Source organism: Neofelis nebulosa, chromosome 5 (assembly GCF_028018385.1).
Source record: "Neofelis nebulosa isolate mNeoNeb1 chromosome 5, mNeoNeb1.pri, whole genome shotgun sequence".
NCBI classification, from domain to species: Eukaryota; Metazoa; Chordata; class Mammalia; order Carnivora; family Felidae; genus Neofelis; species Neofelis nebulosa.
In genome coordinates, this window is record NC_080786.1 from 129,087,151 (window position 1) to 129,102,842 (window position 15,692).

At 39.7% G+C, this 15,692-nt stretch overlaps 1 protein-coding gene across 17 annotated transcripts in view; it reads right to left on the minus strand.

Annotated features, from left to right (window-relative positions):
• Nucleotides 1-14,741, minus strand: part of ROBO2 (roundabout guidance receptor 2) — a 609,497-nt gene extending 594,756 nt beyond the window's left edge. For all 17 annotated transcript variants that reach the window (XM_058731736.1, XM_058731730.1, XM_058731733.1 and 14 more), the window contains exon 1: nucleotides 13,842-14,741. In XM_058731736.1, coding sequence (XP_058587719.1) covers nucleotides 13,842-13,902 — 61 coding nt within the window. In that variant the 5' untranslated portion in view covers nucleotides 13,903-14,741. The remainder of the gene's footprint in view (nucleotides 1-13,841) is intronic.
• Between the last annotated feature and the right edge of the window lie 951 nt (nucleotides 14,742-15,692).

Genomic DNA, 15,692 nt, shown 5'->3' on the forward strand with positions numbered 1-15,692 from the left:
TGATGGCTTCCTGTTGTAGTTTCTGCCATGCAATGATTTTTTTTTTTAATGTTTATTTTTGAGAGAGAAAGAGAGTGAGTGGGGGAGGGGCAGAATGAGAGAGAGGGAGAGGGAGACACAGAATCCAAAGCAGGGGCCAGGCTCTGAGCTGTCAGCACAGGGCACAATGCAGGACTTGAACTCACCGACCTCGAGATCATAACCTGAGCTGAAGTCAAATGCTCAACCGACTGAGCCACCTAGGTGCCCTTCAAAGATATTTTAGAATACACAAGCTGTTTGTATATTAAGGAGGGAAAGGTGAAAAGTCTTCTGTAGTTCAAAGGATCAACAATAAGATTGGTTGTCAATAACTACACTGTTATTTGACAATACATTAAAGTTCACTTTAAAATAAAGATACAAACACATCTTGGAATGGCTATTGCTAGGTTCATCCTTAATGTTACCCTGAAAATCATATTCCATAATTATCAGATTCACTTAAATGTTTAGTTTCACTATGTTCTAGCATTTGCTAGTATTTGGAAATAAATATTATAAAACTTTAAAATGTGTCATAACCTTGATTTATGCAATGTATAACCTTTTCTTTATAAAGAAAAATTCTTTACTTAATTTTTTGGAAAATCAGTTCTCCCTTTTTTGAACTACTTTTGAACATTTTTTTTTAAAGTTTATTTTGAGAGAGAGAGAGAGAGAGAGAGAGAGGGAGAGAGAGAGAACGCACATAAATGCGGAAGGGTCAGAGAGGAGACACAGAATCCAGAGTAGGCTCAGCAACATCAGTGCAGAGCCCGATACGGGGCTCAAACTCACCACCCGTGAGATCATGACCTGAGCCGAGATCAAGAGCCTGACGCTTAACCAACTGTGCTACCCAGGAGCCCCATGAACATTTTAATTGTCTGTAACTATTGCACAGGTTTTAGACTTTTATTTATTTTTCTTTTTTTAAGTTTATTTTATTTATTTTGAGAGAGAGAGAGAGAGAGAAAGCACACGGGATGAGCAGAGAGAGAGGAAGAAAGAGGGGATCCCAAGCAGGCTCCGCACTGTCAGCATTGAGCCCGATGTGGGGCTCAAACTCACGAACCCTGAGATCATGACCTGAGCCAAAATCAAGAATCAGCCATTTAACCAACCGAGCCACCCAAGTGCCTCTAGACAAATCTTTCAAACAAAAAAGTTTTCAAGTGGGTGTTCCTTGTTTAAACTTGAAAAGAGATATAATGAAATAGTTGAGTTCTATTCCATGTTCTCCAACTTATTTCCAAAAAGGCTTGGGACCAAGAGCTAGGGGAAAATATCCCACATCAATCCTTACGATGGAAGTTAAAAAGTGGCTATTAACTCAGTTAGTTTCCTGAGCTAAAACTGCTGGGTTGCATATGGTTCTAGTTACAGTGGCCATAAGCTAAGTACACTGGCTTAAGACTATTGTTGTCTCAGTGTTATTATTTTTAATTCAATTTATTCATAAAGAAACCATACATTCCACTGGTCATTAATGGATAAAAGCGGATGCAAATCATAAGACTAGTGAATTTTGCCTATCATCCATATTCACGTCATTAAGCCCACACCAAAATACAGGGTTATACCCTAGGCAGATTGGACAATAAACTCATTACACCCAAAGACAGATATATATGGTTTTAGATAATTTCTTTCCAGCCTAAATTTTCTCCTCAATTGTAGTCAAACATAAGAATAAACAATAAGACATTAAATTAAATTACTTACAATAATAGAATTTAAGGCTAAGTGGATGCTGGAGATTACACAGTCAGGTCTCATCTTTTTTAAAGTAAGTATCTAGGGGCACCCAGGTGCTTCAGTCAGTTAAGCACCCGACTTTGGCTCAGGTCATGATCTCACAGTTTGTGAGTTCAAGCCCCTCATCAGGCTCTGTGCTGACAGCTCCAAGCCTGGAGCCTGCTTCAGACTCTGTCTCTCTCTCTCTCTCTCTCTCTCTCTCTCTCTCTCTTCCCTTCCCCTGCTTATGTTCTGGATCTCTCTCTCTCTGTCTCTCTCTCTTTCTCTCTCTCTCAAAAATAAACATTTAAAAAAAATGTAAAGATCTAAAGTCATACAATTAATTAGTAGGAAAGCAAAAGCTGCAGTTCAGAGCTTCTGACCACCTAAAGCGTGTGCCTTCCACGAGAGTGATGATATCATTTTACTCAGGTTATCCATTTTGATTTATGCAACCACTCAATGTGGGAATCTAATTAATGGATAATTGTCAAAATTATTAGAGTCACTGTCTATACTAAATGAGAGAAAGATAAGTAGGCTATTTAGAAAAAATATGAGTGCAGACTGCTAATTTTTACAAAGGATTTTCGATACCAGAAGTGTTTACTTAGAACCAAGTAAGTTTGTCTTACCCAATATTGATCTTCACGGTACTCTATATGAAAAGCACCAAGTAAACAATATTCTGGATAAAATGTAAATCAGTCAGCATGAACCAAAATGCAGGTTTATATGAGCATGCTCTACTTGTTAACAAATTGCTATTTACAGTAGGCCTCTCTTGTTGATTCCTTCCATGCATAATGCCACTCACTTGGGAATCCCTCCGCAATCAGCATATGATGCAATGGTAACACACCTGTCTGGCATGTTTGGCACAGTTGTATAGGTGTGGCCACAGATGATTCCCCTTCAGAGGCAATAAATGTCTTTAATCAGTCACCCGAAGACTCATACTTGAAAGATGACATGAAAATTATCATGAAATGCATCTCATATGCAGCCCATAATCAGCCTGATAGCCAAAGTCCTCTTAAAATTGCTTATAGTCCACACTAGAAAAGGAATAATGATATAATAAGAATAACAATAAATAACACTTAGAGGCGCCTAGGTGGCTCAGTCGGTTAAGCAAATGACTCTTAATTTTGGCTCAGGTCATGATCCCGGGGTTGTGGGATCAAGCCTCGCATTAGGTTCCCTACTAAGCATGGAGACTACTTAGGATTTTCTCCTCTCTCTCTCTCTCTCTCTCTCTCTCCTTCTGCCCCTCTTCTGTGTACACACACTCTCTCTTTCTCTCTCTCTCTAATATTAAATAAATAAATAAAATAATAATAAAAAACCCCACTTAAATGGTGTTCGTTATGTACCAGGCACTCTTCAGAACATTTTATATATAATTTCTATATATATAACATATATACATATATATATACATGTGTTTTCATGTATATATGTGCATATATAAACATACATACATATATATATATATAAATACATTTATTCCTCACATTGATTGTATAAAATATATATTATCACCCTGTCCGTTTTATAGATAAGGACACTGAGGCATAAAAACTTTAAATTATTTACTCAAACGCACTCAACAGTGTTTGTTGACTGACTCCCTTTCGATAATCATCTTCCACTTTGTCCCTTATGGACAAACCATGTTACAATTCAACTAGATGTCTTGCCTTTCCCTTAGCACACCTTCGCATCTCCATACCATTCCTCCTGTTATTCCTTTTGCTTTAATGTAATGTCCAATCTTTCTGCCTATTAAGACCCCACTCTTCCTCTAAGTGACCCATTTGATCTTGACTTCTCTCAGATTGTACCAGCTGGAAATCAACTATTCCTTCCCTGAGTTCCCACACTATGCTGTATATACCTTCAACCAGTTACCAGCCACTACTTTTGCTTTTGTGACTGGAACATGAGTTATCTTGTCTTGCATTGGGGGATCTTGCTGAAGGTGGCAACTATTTAACAGGTCATTATGTTCCTCACAGAGCCCACAGCAAGTTGGCTTGTTTATAAATGGATGCTCTATAAACATGTGCTAAATCAAATAAATCACCTCAATGTATCAAGCTAATTGTCCTGTTGACAAGCTCACAAAACAGCTGGCCATTTCATTTTTATTTTTTTTATGTTTATTTATTTTAGAGAGAGAGAGAGAAAGAGAGAGAGAGAGAGAGACAGTGAGTGCGAGTGGGGAGGGGGAGATCGTGAGAGAGAGAGCGAGAGAGCAAGAGAGAGAGAGAATCTGAAGCAGGCTCCAGACTCTGAGCTGTCAGCACAAAGCCAGACATGGGGCTCAAACCCACAAGCCGTGAGATCATGACCTGAGCTGAAGTTGGACGCTTAACTGACTGAGCCACCCAGGCGCCCCAACAACTAGCCATTTCAGTAACAAAGAGTCTGGAATTCTTGTTGAAGAGTTCCAGGGCTGAGAAGTTGGAAACTGTCTCTCAAGAGAAGCATGATACATAGAAATAAAGCATCTCTCAACTATAGTTTCAGTTCTACCATTAAGTAGCAAAGGGATCTGTGACAGAACACATAAAATCTCTGAGCTTCAGTTCTACAGGGGTCCAACCAATGACAGAGTTGTACTGCACAAGTGCAAAACTTCTAGCTCTGACTTACAATCATTCCATGACTTATATTTAGTATTACTGAAGTCTCTGCTGAAAATGAAAAGTTCAATTTGGGTTAATTTCAATTTGTAAAACTTTATGGAGTGATTGGAGAAGACTTAGAAGACAATCACTGAGGAGATAAGAAATGAGCACAGATGGAAATTTAAGGTGTATTATTATAATATTAAAACTATTTCACTATAAGACACCATATCCAACTCATAAAAGCCATCCGATGTTTGCTTTCCATGGTGAATTAAGAGAATATATTTACCCTATATATTGTTAGTAGGAATGTAAAATGGTACAGTTGTTTTGGAAACCAGTCTTGCAGTTCCTCAAATGTTAAACATTAGAGTTCCCATGTGACCCATCAAATCCACTCCAGGTACGCACTAAAGAGAAATGAAAATACATGTGCACACAAAGATTACTACACAAATGTTCACAGCAGTAATATTTACAATAGTCAAAAAGTAGAAATGACCTAAATGTCCATGAATTAATAATTCAAAGGAAAAATGATATGGAATACTACTCTGCAATAAAAAGGAATGAAGTATTGATATATGCTACAACATGGATGAATCTTGAAAACATTAGACTCAGGGAAAGAAGCTAGTCATGAAAGACCTTATATTATATGGTTCTATCACATGAAATGTTGAGAATAGACAGAACTATAGAGACAGAAAGCAGACAAGTGGCTTCCTAGGACTGTCAGAGAACTGGTGGATGAGGAAATAGGATATAGGGTTTCCTTTTTTTTGGATGACAAATAAGGTCTAAAATTAGATTGTAATGATGGTTATATAATTCTGTAAATATGCTAAAAACCACTGAGTTGTATATTTTATATAGGTGAATTGCATAATCTATGAATTACATTTCAATAAGCTTGTTGGAAGAAAAAATATTTAATTAGCAAAATTTACGGATGTCTATGTTGGCCCTTATCTTATTATTATTTCTTTTTTCGTAAATTTTCCAGTTAAGAATCCTTTGAATTTTTTTCTTAAAATCAAAATTAGGTCCATAAAGAGGTTCTACCTACCAAATTCTTGAATATATTTCAATTTAATATCAATAATGATAAATAGGGCCCTGAACATAATGATTGCAATAGCAGATAGAGTAGAATAACACCCATTATGGGCATTGTTTAATCTTCTTCTTTTTCAATTATTAGTGAGCCATATATTTGGAGACTAATTTTAGAAGTAATCCAGGTATAAAAAAAATTTAAAAAAATAAAAAAATAAAAAAAAGAAGTAATCCAGGTAATTCTATCTCTAAATATTCACTTTTCTTTTGCTAGTGCATACATGGAAATCTGCCCTAAATGTACAGAGAAGTCTCAATTTCTAAACCAGATAGCATCATATAAGTCAACATTCCTTAATGGGGAGAAAATGTGTATGCTCTTATTAAGTCACCTAAATCATTTAAAGGAGTTCCCTGTCTATACACATAACATTCAACAGTGTGCTAAAAAACAGCAGTGTTGGGGCACCTGGGCAGCTCAGTTGGTTGAGTATCTGACTCTTGATTTTAGCTCAGGTCACGATCCCAGGGTTTTGAGATCAAACCCTGCAGCAGGAGCCTGCCTAAGATTCTTATTCTCTCTCTCCCTCCCTCCCTCTCTCTCTCTCTCTCCCTCCTTCCCTCCCTCTCTCTCTCTCCCTCCCTCTCTCTCTCTCTCCCTCTCTCTCTCCCTTTGCCCCTCGTCCCCACTCACTCTCTCTCTATATAAATAACAATAAAATATGGGCACCTGGGTGGCTCAGTTAGTTAAGCATCAGACTTTGTCTCAGGTCATGATCTCATGGTTCATGAGTTCGAGGCCCTCATCAGGCTCTATGCTGACAGCTCAGAGTCTGGAGGCTGCTTCAGATTCTTTGGCTCCATCTCTCCATGCTTCTCTCTCTTTCTCTCTCTCTCAAAAATAAATAACCATTAAAATAATAAAATAAATAAAATAAAGATTAAAAAACACAGCAGTATTAGTGTGGGCTTTGGGGGGAGAGTGACCGTGAAAACTACCACTACAGAAAATATTCTTGGTTAGATAGATGGTCAAATCTATATCTTCTGCCAGGTGAAAAGCAGAATATTGAATCACCAGAAATAATGATGTCACTTGTGTCAAAATACTCATGCTTGATAACTCTCTTTCTGTCTCTCACTAGACACACATACACAGGTGCCCACACACAGACTCCAAAATAAATAAATAAACCTTGTTCAAATGGTAAATGTTTCATGTGTTGAGGAGGGCATGAAAATAAACATCTCAAAAGACTCCATAAGCACATTTTCATTTATTCAACAAATATTTGAATATCTCGTATGTGTCATCCAGTGCTCCAGGCACTGGAGGAACATTATTAAACATGACAGACAAAACTAAGTGTCTGCCCTAGAAGCTCAAAGAGTCAGACGATAAATAAACATTTCTAACTATCTATTGTTGGGAGAAAATTTTCCATGTGCAAGATTTCTGCACATCTTGCTAGCAGAGCCACTAATACTTTTATTAAAAACTATCTTTTCAAGTATACTTAGATACCAAATAGTCTTCTAAATTTGAGATGGACTCTCTTTTTTTTCTTTTTTTAATTCTTTTTTAACGTTTATTTATTTTGAGAGAGACAGAGACACAGCATGAACGGGGGAGGGGCAGAGAGAGAGAGGGAGACACAGAACCAGAAGCAGGCTCCAGGCTCTGAGCCATCAGCCCAGAGCCCGACGCGGGGCTCGAACTCAAGGAACGTGAGATCGTGACCTGAGCTGAAGTCGGACGCTTAACCGACTGAGCCACCCAGGCGCCCCTGAGATGGACTCTTAAGAGCAGAAGGCAGATATGCTTATTATCCAATATAGTCAAGCCAATATCTTCCTCTGAGGCAAAGGTTAGGTGGTGTGCTTATTGTCTGTGTAAACTATCTGGGTTCCCAAGATCAGGGTCCCTCAACTGTAAGGCTAACCCACTACGTGTGGGTAATCTCTCTGGGCCCCGCTATACTGCTTCCAAGGCATTTCAGGGGCAAGGTAAATTGAAACGAACATAACATCATGCTACTCGCTATGGCATGACTAATGAACTCCATCACCTCTGACCCAGAAGTCTCATTTCTTCCCCCAGCATTCATGACGTTGTGGCAGCCTAACTTCTTAGCTTGCGGGTAGGGTAGGTGTCAGTCCCTTTATCATTGTTCACACACACACACACACACACACACACACACACACACATACTTCCAGGAGGTAATAAGTGCTATGAAAAAAATTAAGATAGGTAAAGGAGGAAGCCCGATAGTCTTTTAAGGGAAGTAATTTTAGATAGGAATGCCCATATTTCTGAAGAGATGTTATTGGATAGGGACTTATTAGATCAATTGAAAGATTTACCCACGCAAAAATCCATGGAAGTATATTTCTGTTAGAAGAAAGAATGAATGCAAAAGCCCTGAGTCAGAAACAGAACATTAAAAAGAAAAGTTTTAAATACAGGTGGGGAGTGTGAGCAGATGAGGGCAGAGAGGCAGAGAGGGGCCTGAATAGTCTTGTAAACCATTGTGAAGAGTTGTGAGTAGAAGCCATTACATGGTTCTAGGCAAGGAGCTGCCATTACATGCTTTTAAAAGGTCCCTTTGTCTAGTGTGGAAAACTAATTTGCATGGGGCTAAGGTGTGGGGAATAGAGGAACAAGAATGGGAGGTGGAAAATCATTTATCAAACTATTGCAATAGTTCAGTTTTTGACCAGGACGGTAGTGGTTAAAGTAGTAAGAAATGTTTAGTATCTAATTATTTGAAAATGCATCAAAACAATATAATGGATGGGATGGTGGATGGATTAAATAGGTGATGGCTACTAAGCTTTGCACTTGTGATGGGCACAGGGTAATATATGGAAGTGGTGAATTACTGTATTGTACACTTGAAACTAATATAACACTGTATGTTAACTAAATGGAGTTAAAATGTAAACTTTAAAAAATATATAATGGATGCTTAGAAGAATAGATGAATGGATGAGTATGTGGTAATCAAGTACAGTAAAATAATGCTAGAATCTGGGAGAATGTTCACTATAGACTTCTTTCAGCTTTGCTGTATATTTGAAAATGCTTAAATGTTGTGGGAAAATCACAAACATACATAAAATCATTGGCATCAGGATATATTTCAAAGGGTTTACTAGCAAGTTGGATATGGACTATGAGGATAAGTCAAGAATGACTTCTAGTTTTCGGTCATGAAAATCTCTATGAATAGTGATGCCATCTACTCAGCTGGAAATGAGAAGCAGATTCTATCAACAGCTTGAGTTTGATTTTTTTTTTAATTGAGATATAATTGACATATAACATTATATTAGTTTTAGGTGTACAACATAATGATTTGACATCTGTGTATTTTGCAAAATGATGACCACAGTAAGTCCACTTACCATCTAAGCGTGACATATGCTTATTAGATATCAAGCAAAAATGTCAAGTAGTCAGCTGGATATGTCAAACACTGTTCCAGGCACTATATTCTTTCACACAATGATTGCAGCAATTTGAGAAGTATCAGCATTAAGATGGATTTCAAACCCATGTGACTAGGGACACCTGGGTGGTTAAGTCAGTTAAATGTCTGACTTTTGATTTCGGCCCAGGTCATGATCTCATGGTTCATGAGTTCGAGCCACACATCAGGCTCTGTACTGACAGTGTGAGGCCAGCTTGAGACTCTCTCCCTCCCTCTCTCTCTCACTGCTCCTCCCTCCACCCATGTGCGCACGCACACGCTAGCTTGCTCTCTTTCTCTCTCTCAAAATGAATAAACTTAAAAAAAAAATGAAACCACGTGATTAGATAAAACTTCTTAAGAATGAGGTGCAAATGGACAAGAAAGCACTAACTACTGAGGCCTAGGTTATCCCAACACAGTTTTGAATTAGAAATAGTTATCGGGTGAATATACCATACTTTAGATGGTATATTAGGTCTCTGTCATGGTATTACATATACGGAAACATTGAAAAAGTTGATGGGAATTTCCCTTTGAAAGACTTTATGTAAGTATTCATTCATGCTTTATTCAATAATTTAAAGAAAGAAGAAAATCTATATTAATATTAATGTATTGATAGGTTGATAGGTCTATACTGGGATACACTGTAAGAAACATAACAATATTTTCCTTTAAAAATAAATCTATAAAATGGCAGTCTGTAAATTTCCATTGTCTGAACACAGATCAGTAGACTTCCATTTGTCTAACTGGAGAAAGACTGGTTCTATGCAAAATAAGTTTGCATAAAGGTATAGAGTATTGCAAAAGAAAAGTGTTGGTCAAGACCCCAATTGGATATATCCAAAAGTAAAACACTATTAATATATCTACTTTATTTTTAAAAAAATTTTTTTTAACGTTTATTTATTTTTGAGACAGAGAGAGACAGAGCATGAACAGGGGAGGGTCAGAGAGAGGGAGACACAGAATCCGAAACAGGCTCCAGGCTCCGAGCTGTCAGCACAGAGCCCGACGCGGGGCTTGAACTCACGGACCGTGAGATCATGACTTGAGCCGAAGTCGGCCGCTCAACCGACTGAGCCACCCAGGCGCCCCTAATATATCTACTTTAAAGTCAGATTTTTCTAAATTGTCATTCAAGAAACATATCTTCTTCACTCTTCAAATGTAAATGTTTGTCTAATTCTTTCCACCTGGTCCAAAAAAAAAAAAAAAAAGGAGAAGAAAGAAAGGAAGGAAGGAAGGGAGGGAAGGAGAAAGAAGTGGAAGAGGAAGAGGAGGGTCAAGACAAGGAGTTGAAGAGGGGAAGAAGAGAAATAAATAAAAGGAGATCTTTTCACTAAAACCCTTCAAAAACCAAATCATACATTGGAGGTAACTGTACCTCCTACAGACTGCAGGAACTACTAAAGCAGATATTACTAGACACACACATTCCACATAACTAAGTTCCTCTCATTACAGTATATGTATCCCAATATGTGTACAATGTGCTTACAAATCAATATTTTTATTGTCAAAGATGCTATTTTATAGAAGCTGCTCAAGGATGAGGTGACCAGAATTATTATTATTATTTTGTATAATCATGGCTTTTTTTTTCTTTTAAGATACTCTTTTTTGATGTTCTAAGAAATCTTTTTGGTTTAAGGTCCACATGTTGCCTAGAATCAAAGGTTATTCAAACAAAGCCAATTCAAAGTGATATCACTACATAGTTGTAAGAACAAATTTCAGGTTATTTATAGGCAGTTTAAGTTCTGAAGTGGACTACATATTGCTATGATAATGCGCCCATTACTAAAAGAAACACTTTAGCAAAATGGATGAGATTATGCATCTACACTCTGCATGCACATTATCTTTTTCTCCCCAAATATCATGTGTGCCATTTTCATTTAAGAATATAAGATAAGAACATTAAGAATTAAAGATAAGAACATTATTCTTATTTTGAAAATATCTTTTCACAACGGTAAAATTACTGAATTCACACAATGCACGGCGATGGATGTAATTAAAAAGCATCGTGGTAATTTATGTCTGTTCCCTGTAAATGACTATAAAACCACAGTCTCACTTAAAAATAAAGAAAATCTGGAGAACAAAAGCTAAACGTGATACATATTCTCCAATGGAACAGTAAAGAAAAATATGCATGCCATTCATTATTCTGTATCAAATAAGAAAATCTTCATTTACAACCCAAATAGAAAAGTTTGTCTGTAGCTCTCAACTAACTTAATGTTTATTCTCTATGGATTCCTACAGACACAGGATACCGAAAAATCATAAATAATATTAGCACATATCTTCTATGAGGAGGCAAAACTCTAACATTTTTCACATACTATAAAAATGCACATATAAATAACCTACCAAGCAAATTTCAATGCAAATCTATGTATCATTTGTCACTGAATAAAATTAATTTCTGTGTCTAGCACGAGGATAGTCAGTATATCTTTGAAATGGTACAAGCTTCTCTAAATTTGAAATTCATGGGGAGAATAAGCACACACTTCTAAGAAGGATAATAAGTAAATAGAAATCATAGAATCCTGGAAGAGAAAGAGCTTAGAGATCTTACAAACCAACCCACTCATTATATATGTGAGCACTCAGTCCCAGTGTGTTGAGATAGCCTAGAGGGCAGTGTTGTCTACATCCCAAATTTTCAACACTCCCCATGGAGAAGCTGTCATCATTCTGGAGTAAACCAAAGACAATCCAATGTCAAATGTATGCTCTATGTACTCATTCAGTAAGTGTCCACAGCTTCCTTTGCTTCTGGAGTAGTAGACGTTAAATATAAAAACTAGTTTCACAAACAAACAAACAAACAAAAACAAACAAAAAATTACCATTACCTTTTCAACTTCTCAACACTGCACATTTTTCACTACATTGCCATGAATTTTGCTGCATAATTGTGGCCTAGACATAAATTTTCCCCTTACCCTATAATAGTAAATCAGAACAAAGGTCCTAGGCGTGTCTCTGGGACATGAGGGAGGGGTGAGGAAGGGGGAGAAGGAAGAGAAGAAGGGAGGCAGGATGGGAGGGAGGGAAGGAAGGAGAGAAACGATGTCTTGCTACTGCTGTTCCAGCAAGCTGGTTAATTGCATTTGTTTCATATATCTCCAAACACCCTGGTACATTAATTACATTCTGTAACACCAAGCTCTTCTGATTCCCTCTGTCACTTCCACTGAGCAATTTAATTGTATTCCTCTTAGCTACACACTAATTCCAAAAGAGAAAAAAACAACTTGGTGATGATTCTATAGTCTAACATATAGTTTATGCATGCATTTTTGGTATTGAAATATGTAAATTCATGGTTTATGAGGACATTATTATCCAAAAAGTTATATCAAAGTCTTCTTATCAGGATAATCCAACACACTTGGGAGAAATACGTAAACCTTTTGGTTAGGTCAACGTAAATGTATCGTAAAGGTAAATGTATTGAAAAAGAAAATGCATGGTGAATGATTAGGTAGGACTATAGATATTGTCACAGTGTGATTCATAATGATTAATTCCTAAACATCTACTACTTAGAAGGAAAAAAGAAAAAGCAGTATGCCCACATGAATGCCTTGCCTACTATCGCTGGGGGCTAAAGTACTCATGTAGTCCATGATTGAAAACAGCCACTTGACAGTAGGTAAACTCATCTGTACTGCCTCATGTTTATAGAAAGCCTTCCTGTTTTGAGTCTGATACGCTGGGTTCTGTGCAGCAGCAGCTGCCTGGAACAAAGTTAGCTCCTACAGGCGGGCAAAAATAGGCAGTGTCCCAAATAATGAATTCGTCCACAATGCAAATGCTGGAGGAAAGTTTATGTAGCAACAAGCTACTATGATGGCTCAAATATCTGGACCAATTCACAGATTCTTTACAAGTACAATTATTGCAAATCTAAAGTACTACAATCCACATTAAAAAAAAAAAAAAAAACGCTCCAGTGTTCTCTTTACACATATCCTTTCTATCGATTTAAAAACTGAAGACCCTAGAACGTTAATACCAAATGTTCTTTCGACTTCTTATGAACTAACAAAAAAAGCATGTTAATGATTACTTCCACTCATCATTCAAAAGAGCTACAAGAAAGGATTTTGCAATCCTCCCACAAGAAACTGACATCCTGTGAAAATATCCCAGGAAACCATATCTGAACAAAAGACAGGAGAATCAGAGGCAGACTGCTGTCTGCTTGACAGACTGACTCAACCCAGAGGGAGACACCTACAGTACCTGTTTCAGATCCCCATTGTGTTTGCCACTGGGGACTGAGCTGAGTGTTCTGTGCCCACAGCCAGCCCCGAGCTTATGTTTCCCCCCTTCCTGGAGCCTCGCCCAGTCTTACTTTTGACAGTTTTCTCCCTGTGATCTAAATTCTTGATTCTGATTTCACACTAGAAGAGCACTCACCAGCATACAAGTGATACACATCAATCCCTGAGATATCCTGCCTCAAATTCCTAACCCACTGAACCTTCATTCAAGTGTCTATTACTATTTTTCTTTACTTGAATTTCTAAGCCAAAGTTCAGATACAAGAGCAAACACCAAATAGCAGTAGGCACAAGAGTATTCCAGAGATTTACTGTAATATTCCTTTTTCTAACAAAACTGAGAGCCCATTATTTATTATGCAACTCCTCCATTAATTAAGCAAATTGCAATAATAACAATAGGTGACTACTAACGCCTTCCACTTGCAGCAGTTGAGAAACAAAGACTTAAAATCTCTGCCCCCCAAAAGTCCCTGTGCCTGACCAAAAGGGACTAATAGACACAATGTCATTTTATTGATGGCCCACAACTCATTCAGAAATAAATGGGCTTTCTGGGGGGTGGGAGGAGGATAAAAGTATTTTTAACTTACCATCAACCCGAACATATAAAAATCCACAGAGCAGTAGTTGTGTAAACATCAGCCGACTCATTTTGACATATTAAAAAGGATCCAGATTGTTTTAAGAAACCAATCCCAGAGAGCAAAAGTACAAAAATAAGTATCAAAAAAAGAGGTAGGTCCAAAGTTTAGACTTTCCTAGATGCTAATTAAAGTCAAGAAGAGCAAATCGCAAGATCAGAAGGGGTTAGTGGAGAGGTCTCGAATGGGGCACATTTAGCTCCATCCAAATTAACAGAGGGCACTCCAAAGGCTGCTGTATTTCCACACTTGGCTTCCTAAATTCCCACAAATTCAGCCCAGCCGGAGGGATTATTCAAGTGTGTCTAACCCTCTGTCCTCAGGCTCCATTGCCTTCCAAAGCCAAGTTCTTTCTTCAGCAGTCAAGAAGATGAAGAGGGAGGAAAAAGACCTAATTCCTAGAAAGTGTTCCACAAACTTGCCAGCGCGCTGCCGAAACACCATTGGCCTGCCTACTGGTTTTCCTTGCCCGGTCTCCTTCTCGGTAGCCGCTCCACGTCCAGAGTTTTTTCACTTAACTTCCATAATAAGGATGTGTCAAAGCAACACTTTGCAGGCGGGCCGACTTGGCGGGCCTCTCCCTCGCAGCCTCGCTGCCTCCCTCCACCACTCCCGCTTCAGAAAGAGGCAAAGGGAAATCAGGGCGACTCGGGTGGAGAATCCGAACTCCTACGTGGTGGGGCTGCAAGGGAGGGAGGGAAGAGGGGCAGGGCTGAGGCAGCGGCCACCCTCGCGGTGCCGCCTCAGAGCGACGGTGAACCCGGGCGGCCGCGGGCGACCGCCGAGCGGGGCGAGCGAGCCCAAAGCCCGGGAGCGGGCGCGAAAGGGAGCGCGCAGTCCAGCTGCCCGCCCCGGTGCAGCCGTCAGTCCCTCCGCTGCAGCCGCCGCCGCCGCCGCTGCTCCCGCGGCCCCGCAGCAGAGCGTCCGCCTCCTCCAGCAGCTGCCGAGGGTGGAAGGACTTAGAGGAGGGAAGGCGAGGAGGCGGGAGGGGTGGGGAGGAACGAAAGCTGCTAGGAGTCTGCCCCGGGGAGGGGGGCAGGGGTGACGCGGGGGTGCGCTGAGCTTTCCACCTCCGGAGTCCGCCACCCGCACGTGCAGGGGGCGCCAGCCCGCTGGGCAGTCGGGGGGAACAGGGGAGGGGAGCCGAGATTCCTCGGGGGGCGGAAATTAACAAATTTGGAGCCCAAGCCACCCGTCAACTCCTTCCCCGTCTCCGCGCCTCCTGCCCGGGGCGGGGATAGGTGGGCTCTAGTCCCCGGCTCCTCGCGGCGTCCCGTTTAATGGGCAGGTAATTTTCTCGGTGAGTGATTCCATGGAAGCCCTTCCTAATTATTCATCCCTCCGTCTGCCCGAGATGCACGCGCTTTCTGGAAAAAGATCATCCTCCAGGACCCAGGGCGCAGCCTCATTACCCGTTAAAATCACACAAACACTCACTCTTCACCTCTTAGCAAAATGAGAAGCTGGGCGGGAGGGAGAAAAGGAAAGGAAACAAAATATAACCACCTTTCGAAGCGGAAAGGTTGTGTGTGGGTGCTTCCTATGTCGTTAAAAAAGCACAAGAAAAAGAAGGGGGGGGGGGATTGAACAGAAATCTCTAGCCTCTACCGGCTTGTTTTAGCCAAGATCTATGGCCCCCTGAGGAATCCCCGGGGGAAGAAGGGAGGGGAAGGGTGGCATCCCCTCTTATGTTACTCAGTTGCCTTATGACCCCGCAAAGATGAGTTTGACGCGGGTTTGTGGCATGCAAGGAGTTCAGCAGAAGATGCTTAGGATGGGGAGAGGGGATCAGAGAGCTGA